The sequence below is a fragment of the Rhinatrema bivittatum genome, chromosome 8, assembly GCF_901001135.1.
Source record: "Rhinatrema bivittatum chromosome 8, aRhiBiv1.1, whole genome shotgun sequence".
Taxonomy (NCBI): Eukaryota; Metazoa; Chordata; class Amphibia; order Gymnophiona; family Rhinatrematidae; genus Rhinatrema; species Rhinatrema bivittatum.
Genome location: NC_042622.1, coordinates 185,535,918 through 185,554,193, shown reverse-complemented (window position 1 = coordinate 185,554,193; position 18,276 = coordinate 185,535,918). Strand labels below are relative to the sequence as shown.

Here is an 18,276-nt window from a genome sequence, read left to right as displayed (position 1 = left end):
GCGTTAAAGACGTTTTCGCATGTGGTAAGGGCCTATCGCATGCGTTAATGGGGCTTTTCGCATGCGATAAGCCCTTAACGCATGCGAAAACGCCTTAGCGCATTTTGATAAATGACCCCCTCAGATTGTAAGCCCTCTGGGGATAGGGAAAATACCTACAGTACCTGAATGTAAACCGATGTGATGTGTCAGATCGAATGTCGGTATATAAAAATAAATGTAGTGAGCAAATATTAAGAACTTGTCTTTTGAGGTATTGTATTGATATATAGAGAGACAGGGGTAATCGGTAGTATAGGAAAAGTATAGACCACGCAATGGAAACCATAATCACTCTGATACCTATATTTCTTGTGCCTTCGTGGTGCTCCATATTAGGAACAAGCTGCAGTATTACCATGACTGACTGTGGTCAAAATTATCACAATGATAGCATCCTCACGATGACTGCCGCTGGTGCAAATGATCACCGGGGTTCAGCACCATAGTGACTGATTTTTGGTGAAAACTGATCACCCTGACACATTATAACGACTGATGTTTTCTGGAAAGCATTTATAAGCTAAGTTCATGTTTAATGTGAACCGATGTGATACTCACAGTGAATGTCAGTATATAAAAACTTTAAAATAAAATAAACAAAAAAATGTTGGTGAGATCAGCGATGGGCAGCCATATTCCTTGCTTTCCTTAACATAATTTAACAAGAAGCTCCCTCCATATACATCACAATAACTCCTTGGTGAAGAGTAGCCATCAGAAAATTGGCACAGTGGCTGGTTTTCTGAAAATTAGTCATCATAATATGGTATCACAATGTTTGTATTTTCTAGTTATGAGAAACATTTTGAGTAAACCTGATGCTGAGAATTAAGGAGTTGTAGGTTGTGAACTGTGCCTTCCAAACCTTGGAAGGGTTCCTTCCAATATAAAATGTTTGTTTTTTTGGAGAGAAAGTGTGCAAGTTCCATTATTTGTTCTGTGGAAAAAATGAGCACTTAGTTTCTTTAGAGCTGTAAAGTATTAGTAACCTGCAAATCTTTTTTTTTGTTGTTTGTTTTCCAGCACAAAAATGTGCTATTAAAAAGAAAAACAATTTTGACTTGTTTTATTGTTTATAATAGGGTTTGTTATGCAAATGTGCTTTTGAATGAGTTTCAAAGTGAAATGTCGTGTATTTTGGGGACTAGATCTCATAATACGATCACAGTGAGAGAAGCTGGTAAATCATGTAGGGCAGCATCACGACAGATAACTTGTGGTTTAATGACTCAAAGCAAATTGAAACATTTGAAAGACCTTTTTTTTTCAGTAATGAATAAAACAGGCAGAGTGATTGCATAATTTAAGCCTGCCTGCTTAATTTGCTCTCTAATCACTATATTAATTTCAAAGAGTGTTTAAATGAATTTACATGCATAACAAGTTGTCTACAGAATAATTCTGCATGAAATATTAACGACGGTATATTAATGTTGCTAACTGTAGCTGAAGTAATGAGGACACAAAACCATTTGGGAGTTCTCCAACTGTGATAGAGAAATGTCTTATCACTGGATTGGTTTCAGATTGACCATTATTTTGGCGCAGTGACCTAGATTTTCAGTGTGTACTCTCAGCACGAGGTGTCGCAGTAGGTTAACGCGCCAATTCTGCACTTCTGAAAAGCTTGCATTAAACATGCAGAAGATGTGAGGTTGGTGATCCCAGCTAGCTTTGGTTTGGTCTTCATAACATTACAGAGTTTGGCTTAATTGCTCCTCCAGTAAAGTACAGAGCAGGAATAGGGGAGAAGTGGATATTACAGAAGGTGGGGGGAACGGCAGTCAGTCAGTCACCAATTCTTCCTTAAATCAATCTAATGACTTTACAGTTGGGCCTACTTAGTAAAAGCAGACCTTGTGCAGCTTGATGGAAATCTTCTCAGATGCTAGTTCTTATATAAAATGGTTGAAAAAGTGTATCTGATGTGTAATGTCTTCTGTATTTTCTCATCCTCACCAAAGCCCTAAAAGATGAGAGAGAACCAAAATGATTAATTTTACTCGGTATAAATCTCAAGGAAAAGCTGAGTCTCGGTCAGTCTGGGTTGAATCTGACCTCTCCACCTTTGATGAACATAAAAAAAAAAATCACTTACTCTTCATTTTCCCATAGTCCCTCCAGAAAATTGCTCAGGTGACGGGCTCTGGAAGAAGATTCTTTGAAGGCTGTCATTGGCTTCTTACTGTGCAGTTTTAAGAAAACCATCTGTGTATGACTTACTTTACAAGTGTTTATGGTCGGTGTAAAAATGTTTTCACAATGTTCACTTACTGGCTGTGTAACGTTTTTTTTCCCCCTCACGCTTAACATTTTTGAAGGCATGTACCATGGTAATTACCAATGACCCAGGGTAGGCCAGCTGTGTTTCTACTCAACCATTTGTTAATGTCTCATTAAAGTGCAATGTTTAATTTTCCTGATGAGGCCAGCATTTTGGAGCCTGGTTTGTCACACTTTTCTGCATAATCCCCTATCCTTTTTATGCTTTCCTTCTTGCACATTGCTGTAGTTGGGCGTAGAGAAGTCAAACAGCTTCTGCCATATATTTTCTTGTATTAAATCATCATAAAATTACCTTTCTCTCTCTCTCTCTCTCCTCCTCTCTTGCTGTTTGGCCAAAAGTTGAGCCAAGTCTTATTTTTCCCCTAACTTTCTCCTTTTGGAGCAACGACTTGATTCCTGTGGCCTTTGCTCTCATCAGTGAGAAGATAAGGACACCCTCACTTGGAAGGACCGTCCTTTATTTTTTTGTATCCCATCCCTTAGGGCCAGCAGGGAACTATGAGGAAAAAATGAAATTTTTCCATCCTTCCAATCTGTCTCCCTCCCCCTTTCCCTTATTTATTTATTATTTTTATATACTGACATTCATCTCAATTGAGATATCACACCGGTTTACATTCAGGTACTGTAGGTATTTCCCTATCCCCAGAGGGCTTACAATCTATATATATATATATATATATATATATATATATATATATATATATATATATATATATATATTTGGGATTCTAACCCTCCGGGGCCAAATATATATATATATATATATATATATATATATATATATATATATATATATATATATTTGGCCCCGGAGGGTTAGAATCCCAAACATTTTAATCAGTCTTGGAGCACCCTTCCCTATCCTTACGCATACGGTGGCCCCATCATTCCGTATCCAGAGGGACAGGCTGAGCAAGGCCCGGTTTAACTCTCGGTGCATCTCTGGTCTTTGCAGTTCCGGTGTGTGACGATGCAGTGAGACTAAAACCAGGCCTGGCTCTGCCCGCTCCTTCTGACATGGTCACCCTGGGATTATACAGGACTCTGCACAGCTGGTAGTGGGGGATCTAACCACAGATATTTTGACAATATTAGGTTCAGTCATTCTTGTAGTTTGAAATAATGGTTATGGAATGTAGTGACTGTGAGTGCAAAATTGCAAGACATGATGCCTTTTTTAAAAATTTTCTTTTCATTTTGAGACAGGCTAAAGAATGATATACCCGTTCAGTGTGGACAGTATGATGGTCTGGTTGAATTAGCGAGTATCTGTGCTCTTTGCAACGATTCCTCACTGGATTTCAATGTGGTGAGCTGCTTCTCCTTCCTATGTCACAGCCCCTACCCACCCGGGCCTTTGCCTGTTCTGCCTCTGCACCCAACCTGAATGGCAGTCGGCCCAGACATCTCGTGCAGGCGCTGATAAATTTGTTTTCAAAACACTGTTTTTGAAAGCTGAAAAGGCCAGTCTAACCGTTCTGCAACCAGAGATTTCAAAGTAACCTAGTAAATGATGGTAGAAAAAGGCTGAAATGTCTGCCCAGCGAGCTCTGTGCAGGTTATCCCATGCCTTTCTTGGAAGCACACTGCAAGCATTTCAGTGCGATTTGGGTTTCAACCACTGCTCTGTGCAGTTTCCTCCAGGCTTGTGTTTCCATCTTATCAATAAGGGATCCTCTGCATTTATCCCATGCTTTTTAAAATTCTGCTACTGTCTGTGTCTCCACCGCCTCCTCCAGAAGAGCATCCCACGCACCCACCATCCTTTCCGTGAAATAATATTTTCTGATGTTCTAAATGGTACCTCCTTTATAGCTTCAGGCTGTGACCCTCGTACTTGTATAGTTTCCTTTCCATTGGGAAAGGTTTAAATATTTAGATATTTAAATGTCAGTATCATATCTGCCCTCCTACCCCTCCTTCAGACCGTCCTCCTTTTACAGTCCCTCTGGCACTTTCTCACTCGCTGCCGAGGAAATCTCGGTGAGCGGCACTTGTTTACTGCTGAAAGTTCAGTCGTCCAAAAGTTTCAGCTGTAGCTGAGTGGGAAGACGTGTGCTCCAGTGACATCAAACTGGGAGACCAGGGGTAAGAGTTAGACACCTCTGCAACTGAATCATCGTATCTCCCTGTGCTTTGGAACACCCAGTTGCAATTGTTGTTGTTAATAATCTTGTTCCTTTTTCTCCTCCCCTCTTTGGAAGCATACATATAGTCTAGGATAGCGAAGCAGTGTGATCAGGCAGTGGCCAGAGACGGAGGGATGCTAGAATGCATAGGGAGAAGCCTAACTAGAAAAAAGGAGGCGGTAACGCCTCTGTACACATCGTTGTTGAGACCACATCTAGAACATCATGTCCATTTCTAGAGACCTCTAGAACATCATGTCCATTTCTAAAGACCTTTCCTCCAAAAGGATTAGACAGGCTGGAAGTGGTCCAGCACGAGGCTTCCAAAATGGTGCAGAGCCTACACCAAAAGCCATGTGAGATGAAACCTAAGAATCTAACTCTGCATACTGTAGAGCAGAGCAGAGAGGTAGAAGTGGGGGGATATGATAGACCTTCAGCTGTCTCAAGGGTATGTTAGGCACAAGAAGAGAGCATTTTTCAGAGGAAAGAATACTCTAGGGCAGTGTTCCTCAAGCTCTGGAATAGCCCCTTGCCAGACTGGTTTTCAGGCTATCCCCAGTGAATATGAATGAGAGAGATTTGCATACAGTGATGGCAGTGCAGCCAAATCTATCTCATGCATATTCATTGTGGCTAGCCTGCAGACTTGCAATGGCTGGGAAGTACTCCTGAAGTGGCTTGAGAAACCCTTCCTAGAACAGTGGATCATGGTATGAGGCTCCAAAGCAACATCAGAAAATGCATCTTCATCTAAAGGGTGGTGAATGTATGGTACGGCCTTCCAGGGAAGGTAACAGGAAAATAGTAACAGAATAATAATTTAAAAAAACCAAAAACCTATGATGAGCACCGAGGATCCCTGGTTGCAAAGAAGTGAGAGGAAAGCCCAAAATCAGCTAAGGTCCATGGCACTGCACTAGAAAGTAAGTTGAGCAGGCGAGATGGGCCTTACGGTCTTCATTTTCCATCCTGTTCTGTTCTTATGCAGGGAGATTTCCTACCAGGCCATTTACTGTACTAAATACAGTAAAACATATTTCAAGCCAGTTTGAATGAAAACAGTTAGTTACACAAATCCAAATTATTAGCAAGGCCATCCAGCTGTGCTGGTATCTTACTCTTAAGTTCAGTTTTCTTATTCTGCAGAGCTGATACACATTGTACTACTCTACCAATAATCACAGTAAGCATGGAAAACCATTGCGCTGTTTCCCTGGGCCCGCAACGGTCTGTAGTAGCTGGGTAGGCCGTGTGCAAACTTATCTTTTAATTCACAGTTGGCCTTTTTGTGCATACATTGAGTGGGTAAGATGTTTCCTTTTTGGACCTGTTCCTTCTAACCTTCTTGGTAATTATTTGAGTATTGGCGGTGGTGGTTCCCTCCTGTGATATCAGATAACTTTGTTTATCTTGTAAATCAGTTACCTTGCACTGAATATGAAAAGTACATCCCTATTAATGCAAGACAATCTTCTGCAAACAGATTTTCACTGTCTCTGGGTATATTTGAGCAACTAGCATAGGTACATAAATGAACAGCTGGAGGCGAGAGGGTGAAGCTTTGAATTATGGACTTGCGTTTCCATTTTCTTTTTTTTTTTTTCTTTTTCAGTCAAAAGGAGTCTACGAGAAGGTGGGAGAGGCAACCGAGACTGCCCTAACCTGCTTGGTAGAAAAGATGAATGTTTTTAACACAGATACCAGCAAACTGTCTAAAGTAGAAAGAGCCAGTGCCTGCAATTCTGTGAGTATGTTTCAGGATCGCAACATGTACAGGATTTCCCCAGAGTTTGAGGGGCCACAGACGTGGCAACTTGACGCAAGCGGTCCAGGGCATGAAAACTGTTGAGAACATAGGCAATTCACTTTTTTGTATTTTTTTTCCTCTATTTTATCTCCCCTTCCAATTTACTTTAGTGCAGTCCTTGTAGCAATTGCTCTGGGCCAGGGTAAAGGCCCATGATTGCAGGGCTGGAACCCTGCAATCATGGGCCTTTACTCTGGCTACCATAGTAACATAGAAATGATGGCAGAAAAAGACCTAAAATGGTCCATCCAGTCTGCCCAGCAAGCTTCTTACGGTAGTATCTGCTGCGCCGTGCAAGTTATCTTCATATTTCCCTTAAGAATAGCACCTGCTGTTCTGTGTAGTTATCCCCAAACCTTGTGATAACCCATAAAAATTTACTACCAGCAACCAGATGCCACCAGTGCAGAATGAGTGACTCCTTCCCCCCTCGGGTGGTGAATGCTGCCTCTGTGGCTTCCCTCAACTGTGGCCGTCCCTAGGGACTTGGAAGACTTGCATGGTCCCCTTCGCTACTGAGCCACCGGGCTGACCCAAACCATTCAGTTTCAACATTAATTCTGATGGTCAAGTGCATCAAGTATATTGGCATGACGATTGAGAGAAATGGAATTATGCTCCTGGCCATCCAGTATAGAACATCCTCGCAGATGGCAGTCATTCAACATTTTACCTCTGCAAAAGCCTGCAGGGCTTCCACAACCTGTCCTGGTGACCCCACAACCAGTCGGCAGGTTTTTGGGGTATCCACAATGAATGTGCATGAGACACATTTGTATATATTGGGGGGGGGGGGGGTGTCTCCAATGCATGCAGATGTCTCTCATAGACATTCATTGTGGATGTCCTGAAAACCCGACTGGCTGGCAGCCTCACCAGGGGGAAGGCATTGGGAAGCCCTGGGCCCACAGTCGTTAGAACTCTTGCTGATTCAGTTCTGGCTTCTTCCTTCATAACTCAGTATTTCCAGGATCATGATGGAGCTAAAACCTAAAAAATTAAACTAAAAAAACCGGACTACTGATTTTATTCCACGTTCTAAAACCTGCAGCATTTGTAAAATGATGCGGAATGCTCTCTGCAATTGGGGGTCAGTATTTTAAGGGGGTCAGTATTTTAAGAGGGTCATTTTTGAAGCAGCCTGCATAGATTAAAGTCTGTGGCTACTTTTCACTCTTCGCCTTCATCCAGAGTTTTCGAAGTGGTTTTATGCGTGCGTACCCTTTTCAAAAACTGGTTGCCATCATATCCAGAATTCGAGAGTGGGCATAAGTTCAGTTCCCCTGCCAGAGAGCCTCTACGTAGTGGATGTAACGGCTTTTGCGTTTTACCTTTACACGCACCCCTCTTTCCTCCTCTCCCCACCTCATGGTGACATAAAACCAGGGTTTTATAGAGTCTTGATTTTGGTTTTGACTAAAAAAACAGATAAGGACATAAACCAGCCACACGTTTTATATGTGCAGTAAATGAAGGATTTGGTGATGCCAGTCTTAGTGTTTCTTCCACATCATTGGCACAGAATGGATCCTTGGAGTTGCAGATCGGTGAGCTGTTTAGGTTTCCCCCACATTTTGTCTATTTTTAATTCTTATTCTCTGTTATTAGAGGGATCTTTTTATTTTTAATTTAATATCTTTTCACTTCTCAAAGATATAAAGAAAAAGGGACACTTTTTTTTTTTTTGGGCAGTATTTATCCTGGTTTTACCTCTTCAAGTTAAAACTACAACTTGCCATGTCCTCTCATCTTGATTTGACAGTACTAATTATGCCCTGCTTAATTATGTGCCTCACTAGATAATCAAGCAACTGATGAAGAAGGAATGCACCCTGGAGTTTTCTCGAGATCGCAAGTCCATGTCCGTGTACTGTACTCCTGTCAACTCCAACTCGTCTTCCTCTGGCAATAAGATGTTTGTGAAGGTAACTTAGGAAGTCCGAGAGAAGCCAAATCTCTGTGTGCCTGAAGGGCTTGCACAGAATGGGATGTGCTAGCACTCTGAAGAGAGAGACTGCAGCGGGTGGATTTCTGAGGCCTCTCTCCATCTGCAGAGAGCATTCTACCAGATTTAAGATTTAATAAGCTGATGTGTATCTTTGTTAATAGAGAATTGATGTTGGGTAAAAGATCCTTCTTCTTGACTTCCTCCTATGGGTTTGAGCATTTTAATAGACTGAAACGGAAACTTTACATCTTCGTTTTACCTCTTGCTGTTTTCTCCTTTCTTGATGCATTCATTTTTTCTCCCTCCTCCCCCTCCCCCCCCTCCGATTATCTGTGTGCTGCCTACAGATTAGACTTTTGTTTTCCCAAATTCCCAGGTAGGCAGTTGACCTTAATTGGATAATTGATGGGAAGGTAACCAAGCAGTGATGTCAGCATGGAATGTCTGTTACAGTTGAAGATGGACATTGCCTGCAGCAATGAATATGGGAATTGCAGTGCCTGCAGTGCCGGATTTAGGCACCAGGATCCCATATTATGAGGGGCCTCTAAATACCAAAAGACTCAACATAGCTTAGGGCCTCAGCATGTCTTCATCTGGTCCTGAGAGTCTTGCATCACACTACAAGCCTTCTGTCCTAAGCCAGCCTCCAACTTTTATTTATTTATTTAATATCATTTGGCTTCCATCATTCCAAAAAGAGCTTAGTACAGCATATAATAATCACAGTTTTTAAGACAATAAGCATAACATAATCTACAGCATGGATAAAACATACATTTACATAATTCACTAAAATGAAAACACATTTCAGTGGCACTGGAACTCTATAAAGGTTATGTAAGATGGCCTTCCCTAAACCCAGTGACTCTGTAATACTTTATTTGCTGGCTGAGGGGCAGAAAAATAGCAGTTCTGGGTAATATTTTTCGATGCTGATCTGGTTTAGCAGCTCCTGATTGGAGAAGAGGACTTGCACAGTCCTGGATTTAGGCAGAGGCAGCATATTGCCTAGCGGGCCACATTTTGAAGGCCACAGAGAAGCCAGCTTCTGCTTGCCATAGTGCCATGTGCTAGCTCAGCTTCAAAGGGGCACCCGTCACCATGGGCACTACCTGTGGGCACCACAATCTTAAATTCTGCCCTGGGACTGCAGCATGTGAAAAGCAGGGTAGCCCATAACATTCCACCCAGAGCCCAGAACTAGTGGGTGGGTGAGAGGGGCCGCAGCCTGTAGGGCACAGAACCCTTTGAGGGGGCGGAAATGTAATCGAAATGCAACTGTGTGCCAGCAGCAAATGAAAAGCCAGGAGGACTGAAGCTCTTCTACCCTCTGGGTTGAGTTGGGGGGAGGGAGGTGGGTAAGGAAGGAGGAAGAGAGAGAGCCAAAGAGGACTTGGGGACCAGAGTGAAGGAGGTCAGAGGGAGAGAGGAATGAGAGGAATGCAAATATTTTTGCCTGCTCCAGATACTAAAATGTCTGCTTCCATCTCTGATGCCGCCTGCCATTTGGGGGTTTCACGCTGTGTATAGGCAAACTGCCTATGTGTTACTGCTTCTGTCCTTGCTGAGGCCCGGACATTGAAATCTGGTAGAAGAGCACCACCTGCAGGATAACTTAATTTTGCAGCACAATCCTCGGGACAAAGGGGATGTTGTTCAGTCTTCACCTGTCCCATAAAATGACCACAAGATCCCTGGAGCAAATTGCTCACTAGATTTTATAGTGTGAGAACACTATCTGTTTATTTGTATATATTTTACAGATTTTTTTTTCTGCTTTTCAGAAATGTTTTCTACATATAGTCTGGTGGTTTGAGAGGTGTTTTTTGGGTTTTTTTTGGTTGGGGTAGGTGGGGTTAATCTAATCATTTCAAAACCCTGCAGCAGAACAGTATTGATGGGAGACACCATTGACTGAACATGGGCAGTATCTGGGACAGTAACACCAGAACATGCCATAAAAACCCTTGAGGAAGAGAATTTAGTATTTCTAACCTGGAATTAACAGCATGATCTCCCAATTTCTGTAAGTTCACTGGTAAGGTTTATGTTAAGGAATTGCAAACTCAAGTTTCCAAGTTACCAAGACTGAAATAATGAAATATGTTTGTTTTGTTTTAAACCTGTCAAATAGGGCTTCGTTTGTCAGGAAAGTAAGTAATTGCACAATGTGGTATCCAATTATAAGTAAAGAGTGAGAGAATTTAATTAGGAGGCATTGGAGAGGGAAACCATAAGGGGATCAGGTATGTGTCAGAACCTCCTAATGCTCTTTCTAGCATTTGATGTGAAGCACGCTCCATAATGGCTGAAGCCTGAAATTCTAAGAGACCTGAAAGTGATTTTTGGGGTGCGCATTAGTTTTCACTACTCTTTATGGTGCTTTTTGAAGGGTGCGCCAGAAAGTGTAATAGAGCGCTGCAACTACGTGCGTGTGGGAACCACTAAGCTCCCTCTGACCCCTTCTGCAAGAGAAAAGATCATGTCCAAGATCCGTGAGTGGGGAACTGGCATTGATACACTGCGCTGCCTGGCCCTCGCCACGCGGGATGTCCCGCCCAAGAAGGAGGACCTGCAGCTGGAAGACTCATCGAAGTTCATTGACTATGAGGTGAGATCTGCCTAAGGGAAGGGTAAAGCAGTACCTGGCCATGTATAATTCCTCTCTGCCCCCTCCTCCCCCACTCCCCAGTGGAGCTGGAGCACCGTTGGTGGCAGCGTTCAGTACAGTGAGATGGCAGGCCCGCTTTAAGTTGCGAGGGGACAACAGGAACCATGGTGTTGCCGGTTGTATCATCTGAAAAGTCGAATACCTTTTCCTTTTTTGGAATGAAAAGCCACCCAGTGTTGCTCAAACTTTATGGTAGACCAGGGGCTTCCCAAGTCTGTCCTGGGGAACCGCCAGCCAAACAGGTTTTCAGGATATCTGCAATGAATATGAATGCAATAAATTAGTAGATGCTGTATGTCCGGTGTGTGCACATTTTATCTCATGCACAGTAATCATGGATATTCTGAAAATCAACCCGACTGTGGGGTCCCAGGGACTAGTTTGGGAAACTCTGTTGAAACTCACTGCTTGCCTAAAATCATATCTCTTAATTACACTAAAGCAGCAGATAAAAATAAGGGCCTAAGACCCAATAGCTTAAGTTTACCACCATGAGAATAATTTTTATTTCATTGTTTAAGTGCCAGTTGGGAAGATAACATTTTTAAGGTTTTGCAAAAATAGTGACAATTTTATAAATGTTTCTCAGTGCATTCTTGTCGTAAGCAAGAATTCGTAACACTTAGCCATTGTCATGCACAGAACCCATGTGAAAGCCAGGAGAAGAGCTTGAAGTGCATGGAAATAGATTGCTCCAAAGCAAATGCCAGAGTGGCTCTGGATTTCTCCTAATTCTATGCAACCACTAGATTACACCTGCACCATTGTTGCAGTGTATGTTCTAACAAGAATTATTAGTCATAAATCTTAGTTTTGGAATGAATGTGTTGGACTAAGAGCCTTAACAATGTTTTGTTGCATATGTCAGATTATCGCCTTAAACGGTTGAGCTTCAGATTAAATGGAAGCGTTGAAAGTGTTTTCCCAATGGAGACTGAAACGATTGACGTTCTCTCCCGTGTTGTCTAACTGTACCAGACCAATCTGACATTTCTTGGCTGCGTGGGAATGCTGGACCCTCCCCGTAAGGAGGTGACTGTTTCCATTGACATGTGCAAGAAAGCTGGGATCCGCGTGATCATGATCACTGGGGACAACAAAGGCACAGCTGTGGCTATTTGCCGCCGGATCGGGATCTTCTCCGAGACCGAAGACGTGCAGGACATGGCTTACACCGGCAGGGAGTTTGATGACCTCCCCCACGAGAAGCAGCGCGAGGCCTGCCGCTCAGCTCGCTGCTTCGCCCGTGTGGAACCTGCCCACAAGTCCAAGATAGTGGAGTATCTGCAGTCTTTCAACGAGATAACTGCCATGGTGAGACCGTAGTCTTAAACAAAAACATTGCTCCGTGTTTGTTTGTTGGGTTTTTTTTTTTTTTTACTTCCTTTTGTTGATGAGTATCTTTTGACTTACTTGCATGCAGCAGAAATGCAAACTTCATAAACTAGGGAGGCCTATAGATACACAGTGAGGAGATAATTTTGTACTGCCTGCAATGGTGTAAAATCTGTGGGTACTTTTTCTTTTTTTACCAGTAGCCATTACACTGACTTTCAAAGGGTAAGAGCAAGTGCATTTTTGCTTTTGAAAATTATTCCACCACAACTATTTGCCGATGTTTACATCTGTTAATATGCGTGCATAGTTTTTTGAAGGCAAATATGCATCCATGCTTTCTGAAAATGCAAAAGCATGTATCCATTCCAAACCTTGCCTCAGTCCTGCCCACAAGAACACCTCTTCAAACTGCGGGCAAAAGTACACCCATGCCGGCTCCATGCAGGTTTGTGAAATCCCATTTCTATGGGTAAAGCACTATTTTTATCTATAGAAATGGTTTTGAAAATTACCCTGTGAGTATAGATTAATGGACCTCTAGTAAAGGACACTTGTAAGAAGTGAAAGGAAATGTGCTAGGGCTGAATCAGAGAATGAAGGAAGAAAGTGTTTTTTTTCTTTTATTATTAACAGGCTTAAAGAATGTGTCCATTTATTTAATTTTGAATGCATCCAACGTAATATAGTACAGATATTAAAATCAATTAAAACATTTTTAACAGCAATTTTAACATCTTATTCTTTATTTTATTTGTATGTTTATCAGTTTTATTCTTTTTGAATTTATTTTAATAAGATGTTTTATTTGTTTAATGGAGATGTTTTATATGAATGGTTTTGATTTTCTTTTGAAAGATATAACACATTCATAAACTAAACTATAGTTTTACATTCAAGCTTTACTCTTTTATAGTAACATGGTAATGACGGCAGATAAAGACCAAATGCTCCATCCGATCTGCCCAGCAAGTTTCTTATGGTAGTTGCTGCCTCTCCATGCAGGTTACTCCCATGTTTCTTTTAAGGTTGTAACTGCCGCTCCGTGCAGTTATCCCCAAGTCTTTTATATTAAGGGTAGTAACTGCTGCTCCATGCAGGATACCCCCAAGTATTATGTTAAGGGTAGTAATATTTACAGTCAAAACTAAGCAATTGCCAAACCCATAACAAAATTACTGCCAGCAACTTTTTTACAGGGTGAGCAGCCACCTTGATAATTCAGACAATGCTGCTTGAAGGTGTTTTGCTTTAGGGCTTGGCCATAAAAGCTGTCCTGTGCTTTTTTTTTCCCCCCTAATGTCTGCGTATCAGTACCCTGGACCGTAAAAGTCAGAGCCCAGCATTGGCTGTCATCTGAATCCAATGTCTTTTTCCAGGCCACAGAAAGCAAAAAATTGGCAAAATGTAGTATGTCTTGCTCTTCTTGCATCTCATTGGTGTAGTCATTAAGTCGCTCTTCTTTCAGACTGGTGATGGCGTTAACGATGCCCCTGCCCTCAAGAAGGCTGAGATTGGCATTGCCATGGGCTCTGGCACTGCAGTAGCAAAATCGGCTGCCGAAATGGTACTGTCGGATGATAACTTCTCCACCATTGTATCTGCAGTGGAGGAAGGCAGAGCCATCTATAACAACATGAAACAGTTCATCCGCTACCTCATCTCCTCCAATGTCGGAGAGGTTGTTTGGTAAGGATATGAACAGAGGAATTCTGGGCATGCATCTGATTTCGGATCTGAGGACTGCATAGATAATAGCACAGTATGTGTTGCTCAGATATCCAAGTCGCTATGAAATGGTAAGGTTAAAAAAAAAAAAAAAAAAGAGGAAATATACTGCCTTAAAAAAAAAAAAAAAAAAAAAGATATCTGGAATGCAAATTTATTAGAAAATATAGACGCAAATCTCAGTGTATCTGAGGAATGATCAGCCCTTTACTGAGTTTTGATTTCTGCCGTTAGTTGATAAATGAAAACTACAGGTCAGCACCGAGACAGAGATATAGAGGAACGGATATGTATAGGTAGATATACAAGGACATAATGCATAGACATTCAGATTTCATAGAGATGGCTAGTTAAATAAAATATATTTTGCCATGTGCCTCTTGGTCTGCTGTATCAAATCCCTAAATAATGTATAGCTTTTGTTTATATTCCAAAGCGGGGAGGGGGCTTTCAAACACCTCTTAAAGCGGTGTTCCTTTTATAGAAGGGGTACCCTTTATGTATAGAAACTCGTCCTCATCTCTGTGTGTGTGTGTTTTTTCCCCTCCCAGTATTTTCCTGACTGCTATACTAGGTCTGCCTGAAGCCCTGATCCCAGTTCAGTTGCTCTGGGTGAACCTGGTGACAGACGGACTGCCAGCCACGGCTCTCGGATTCAATCCTCCTGACCTCGACATCATGGACAAGTTGCCCCGTAACCCTAGAGAACCCCTCATCAGCGGCTGGCTTTTCTTCCGCTACCTCGCTATTGGAGGTAGGTTCGAGCACATGTTCTTAAATGACCCCCCTCGCCCCTGCCCCCATATCAGAGGAGGAGATAGTCCATAGATGGGAACGGGATTCAGCTCTCTACTCACCAGAAAACAGAGGGCAAACAAGGTGGCTCTCCCATTGTTTAAAATGTCTCCTCGGTCACATCAGGAAACGTCTTGATGCAGCTCACTCTTCCATCGACAGTCTGTAATGGAAGCAATTACTAAGATGTAAAAGCCTGGTCAGCATAAACGTCCACACGGTCTTGATACTGGGAAACGGCACTTGCCTTATGTTTCACCCAGTAAATTATTGTTGATGATTTGTTAAAGGCCTTGTACACAGTCCCCCATCCAGAAGCACCTGGTGCTGTGTTGGGTAGAAGGTGGAGTAGTGACCCTACATTGTATCTGAGAGGTCTTCTCTGTATCTTGTTAGTACGGCATTATTTCTAACATATTGTATGGAGATGGCAGATAGAAGAGAGATGAAAAGATTTCCTGTCTAGTGACATTTTTTTTTTTTTGTCTATAAATTAGTGGCGTATAGTATGACAATGTCAGTAATGACCCTAAAAACTAATTTGGGCGCTAGTTTTCATCAGCGGCTGGCCATATGACCATCAAGCTTCAGAGGGATTTTTTTGTTGCTCTCTTTTTTTTTTCCCTGGCGGTGTTGGCCTGCTGAGCACGTTCATCTAGCATCTTCCAAAAGCACATTATGTATCAGATCAGTCCTCTTCACTCAGTGGGAGTGGCTAATGGTGAAGGTCTCGGTCTGTGTAAGGCTGTCTGTAATCTTCAGAGGAAGCACTGGAACCCTCAACAACTAAAACAAGTCGAGGCAATTGTATTCAGCTGATGCTAGTTACATTTGCTGTGCATAGTGAGGGTAACTTTCACATAAACGCGTGTGAATCGGCTCATGCCCAGAGATACAGCCATTTTATAACATGTGTGCACATATAAGCACGTGTTATAAAATAGCCTAGGCTTGCGTATGTGTGCGCCTAATTTTAAGCTTGTGCATGCCCAGCAGTGTAAATCGGCTTATGGATGCACAACTGCCTGTAGTTTAAAACAGATGTGCGTCCAGCTGAGGACCAAGTTTGTCCACCGGTTCACCAGTGTTCTCCTAGGTCCTCCCAAACCCCCTGGTTATACAGCCTGCACTCCCCCTAGTTACCACAAGATTCCTTAAACTGCTCACACATGCTTGTATCATTTTTTTTTTCACTTACACCTCCTCAATAGGAGAAGTAAAGTTACGGGGCACTGGACCTGAGCGTGCGCGTAGGTATTTGCGCGTGCATCTCTTGGCTCTATCCCGGAGCGCCCTCACCACACCCCTTTTTCTTCCAATGTGAGATGTGCTTGCATCGGCACTTGTGCATGCATCTGCCCACTTTATAAAATAGGGTGGACACGCACTAGTGCTAGATGTGCGCCAGGCTTTTAAAATTCACCTCTTTCTGTGTCTCGTGAAAATACCGGTATTGCCTTTTGACTTTATGCTTTGCAATTCCATCATTTTTCATATTAAAGATTTTAGGTGGCTGGAGTAAGCTAAGCACCTAAATATAACTGTTTTAATCCACATTTAATCATTGTTTTACCTGTTGTGTGTGTGTGTGTGTAAAGCATATCCCTTTCCAGGGGGGACAGCTGTGGTAGTTTGTAGTAGCAAATACTAAAAATCCATCCCAAGAAATAAGTAATGACTACCGGTCTTTATAGACAGCACCATACATTAAGGATCATTTATGTATGTATGTATGTATATATTAACTTCAATTTATAAACTGCTCTGCCGCAGAAGGGCTCTAGGCACATACAATACATTCCACATAAAAGCGCAATAACATACAACAGTCACTCTGGTATCAAAACTGCACTGATATCAGAATGATTGACTATGGTGGCGGCTTTTATTTGCAAATATGAAAACAATGTAAAAAGTAAGCAATAAGACTGGTGGATCAGTGTTTACACTAAGGAACTGCTGTAAGGCAGTCTGAGAGAAGTGCCAGGAAGTTCCAGGGATGATGCTGGTTTCTACAGAAAGCACCAACTTGTTGTTGACTTTCTTGGGATGGAATTTTAGTATGAGTTATAGATGGTCTTCCCTAGTTAGATGGTTTTTAGAAGTTCATAGTAGCAAGCACTGCACACAGGCTGATGGTACCTTCTAGACTAACGCATTTATTGATGCCGACGCTTTCAAGGCTGAGAGCCGCAAGCATATCCCCACTTCTGAAGTGATACAGTTTTACAAATTGTTTTTACTAGTTGAACTAAATGTCTTCAGGACATTGAATACACCTTAATCATTCATTCAGAACTGGTTAGGCTGCTTATTTAAAAGGGTAACACTACCAACTTGGTGTTTGCTGAGTTTCTTGGGGGTGTGGGGGAGGAATATTCTGTATGACCGGGAAACTCGTCCCTAGCATCTTGTACAATCCTTTGGTCTGTGGACTGGATAACCCAAGTGCTTGGTGAAGAACTGTGATTCCTCCAGCTGTCTTCTCCCACTTAATCCCTTCGCAGATAGCTTCAGCCTCTTTTCTCTTTGGTTGCAGTGTATGTTGGCCTGGCAACGGTAGGGGCAGCCACTTGGTGGTTCTTGTACGATGAGGAAGGACCACAGGTCACATTCCAGCAACTAGTAAGTACAGAGAGCCGATCGCTGTTACTCTCCTTCCATTTAATTTCATTTTCCTATGGACTTAAGCTATATATATTAATATGGATAGTAATATTCGCAGGGCTGGAGCAAGGAGATTAGGCACCCTAGGCTCCTTCTGCCTTGCGCCGCCCTTCCCCCGGTTGCAGCCCCAACTCCTCCTATCTCCGGGGGCAGGGAACACATGCCGCTGCTCCCCCACCCCCTGTGCCATGCCCCCCCCAAATTTAAATAAAATAATCCCTCCAGCCCCCCCCCCAAGACTCATGAAAACACCTGGTGGTCCAGCAGGGGGCCCGGGAGTAGTCTGCTGCCACTAACTAGGTGCCGATCATCCATTGCTCCTACCATATGACAGGGGCCGGCCAATGGCACCTGTAGCCCCTGTCGCATGGTAAGGGCTAAAGGCCACTGGCATCATTTTAGTTAATGGCAGCCAATGGCCTGGGAGCGGCAGATCGCTTCCGGGCGCCCCGCTGGACCACCAGGGTTTTTGTGAGTCTTGGGGGGGGGGGGGAAGTCAGGAGAGTGGTGCAATGGCGGGGGGGGGGGGGAAGCCAGGGTGAGGCAGGGGCTGAGCAGAATTTTCAAGGGACGCTTTTTGTCGCTTAAAAATTCTGCCGTCTGAAGCAGGCCGCCTCACCCTGCCTCATTGGCTCGCGAGCAGTGGCGGCACCCCCTAGTGGTCGGCGCCCTGGGCCCGGCCCTAGCTCGCCTAGTGCTTCCACCGGCCCTGAGTATTCGTAATGAAAGCTTTGAAGCTCTAAGTTCTAGTCGCACTCCACCTGCCTCACATTTCTCAGTGTTTGGCAAAAAGGTTCTGGAAGAAAAGTGACAAAAGTTGTTGCCATTGTTCATTTTGGATTCTAATTGGCCCAGGACA

At 42.9% G+C, this 18,276-nt stretch overlaps 1 protein-coding gene and 1 long non-coding RNA gene across 3 annotated transcripts in view; one reads left to right on the top strand and one right to left on the bottom strand.

The window, feature by feature from the left end:
* ATP2A3 (ATPase sarcoplasmic/endoplasmic reticulum Ca2+ transporting 3) overlaps positions 1–18,276 on the top strand; it is a 154,950-nt gene that overhangs the window by 120,845 nt on the left and 15,829 nt on the right. For both annotated transcript variants that reach the window (XM_029612054.1, XM_029612055.1), the window contains exons 10-17: positions 3,538–3,640; positions 6,076–6,207; positions 8,070–8,195; positions 10,614–10,832; positions 11,871–12,206; positions 13,696–13,916; positions 14,507–14,709; positions 17,290–17,375. In XM_029612054.1, coding sequence (XP_029467914.1) covers positions 3,538–3,640; positions 6,076–6,207; positions 8,070–8,195; positions 10,614–10,832; positions 11,871–12,206; positions 13,696–13,916; positions 14,507–14,709; positions 17,290–17,375 — 1,426 coding nt within the window. The remainder of the gene's footprint in view (positions 1–3,537; positions 3,641–6,075; positions 6,208–8,069; positions 8,196–10,613; positions 10,833–11,870; positions 12,207–13,695; positions 13,917–14,506; positions 14,710–17,289; positions 17,376–18,276) is intronic.
* The window catches only part of LOC115096855, a 102,164-nt gene continuing 92,749 nt past the window's right edge, over positions 8,862–18,276 (bottom strand). Inside the window, exons 3-4 of the long non-coding RNA XR_003858156.1 lie at positions 14,813–14,913; positions 8,862–11,147 (exon numbers count right to left, since the gene is read on the bottom strand). This is a non-coding gene — a long non-coding RNA (uncharacterized LOC115096855). The remainder of the gene's footprint in view (positions 11,148–14,812; positions 14,914–18,276) is intronic.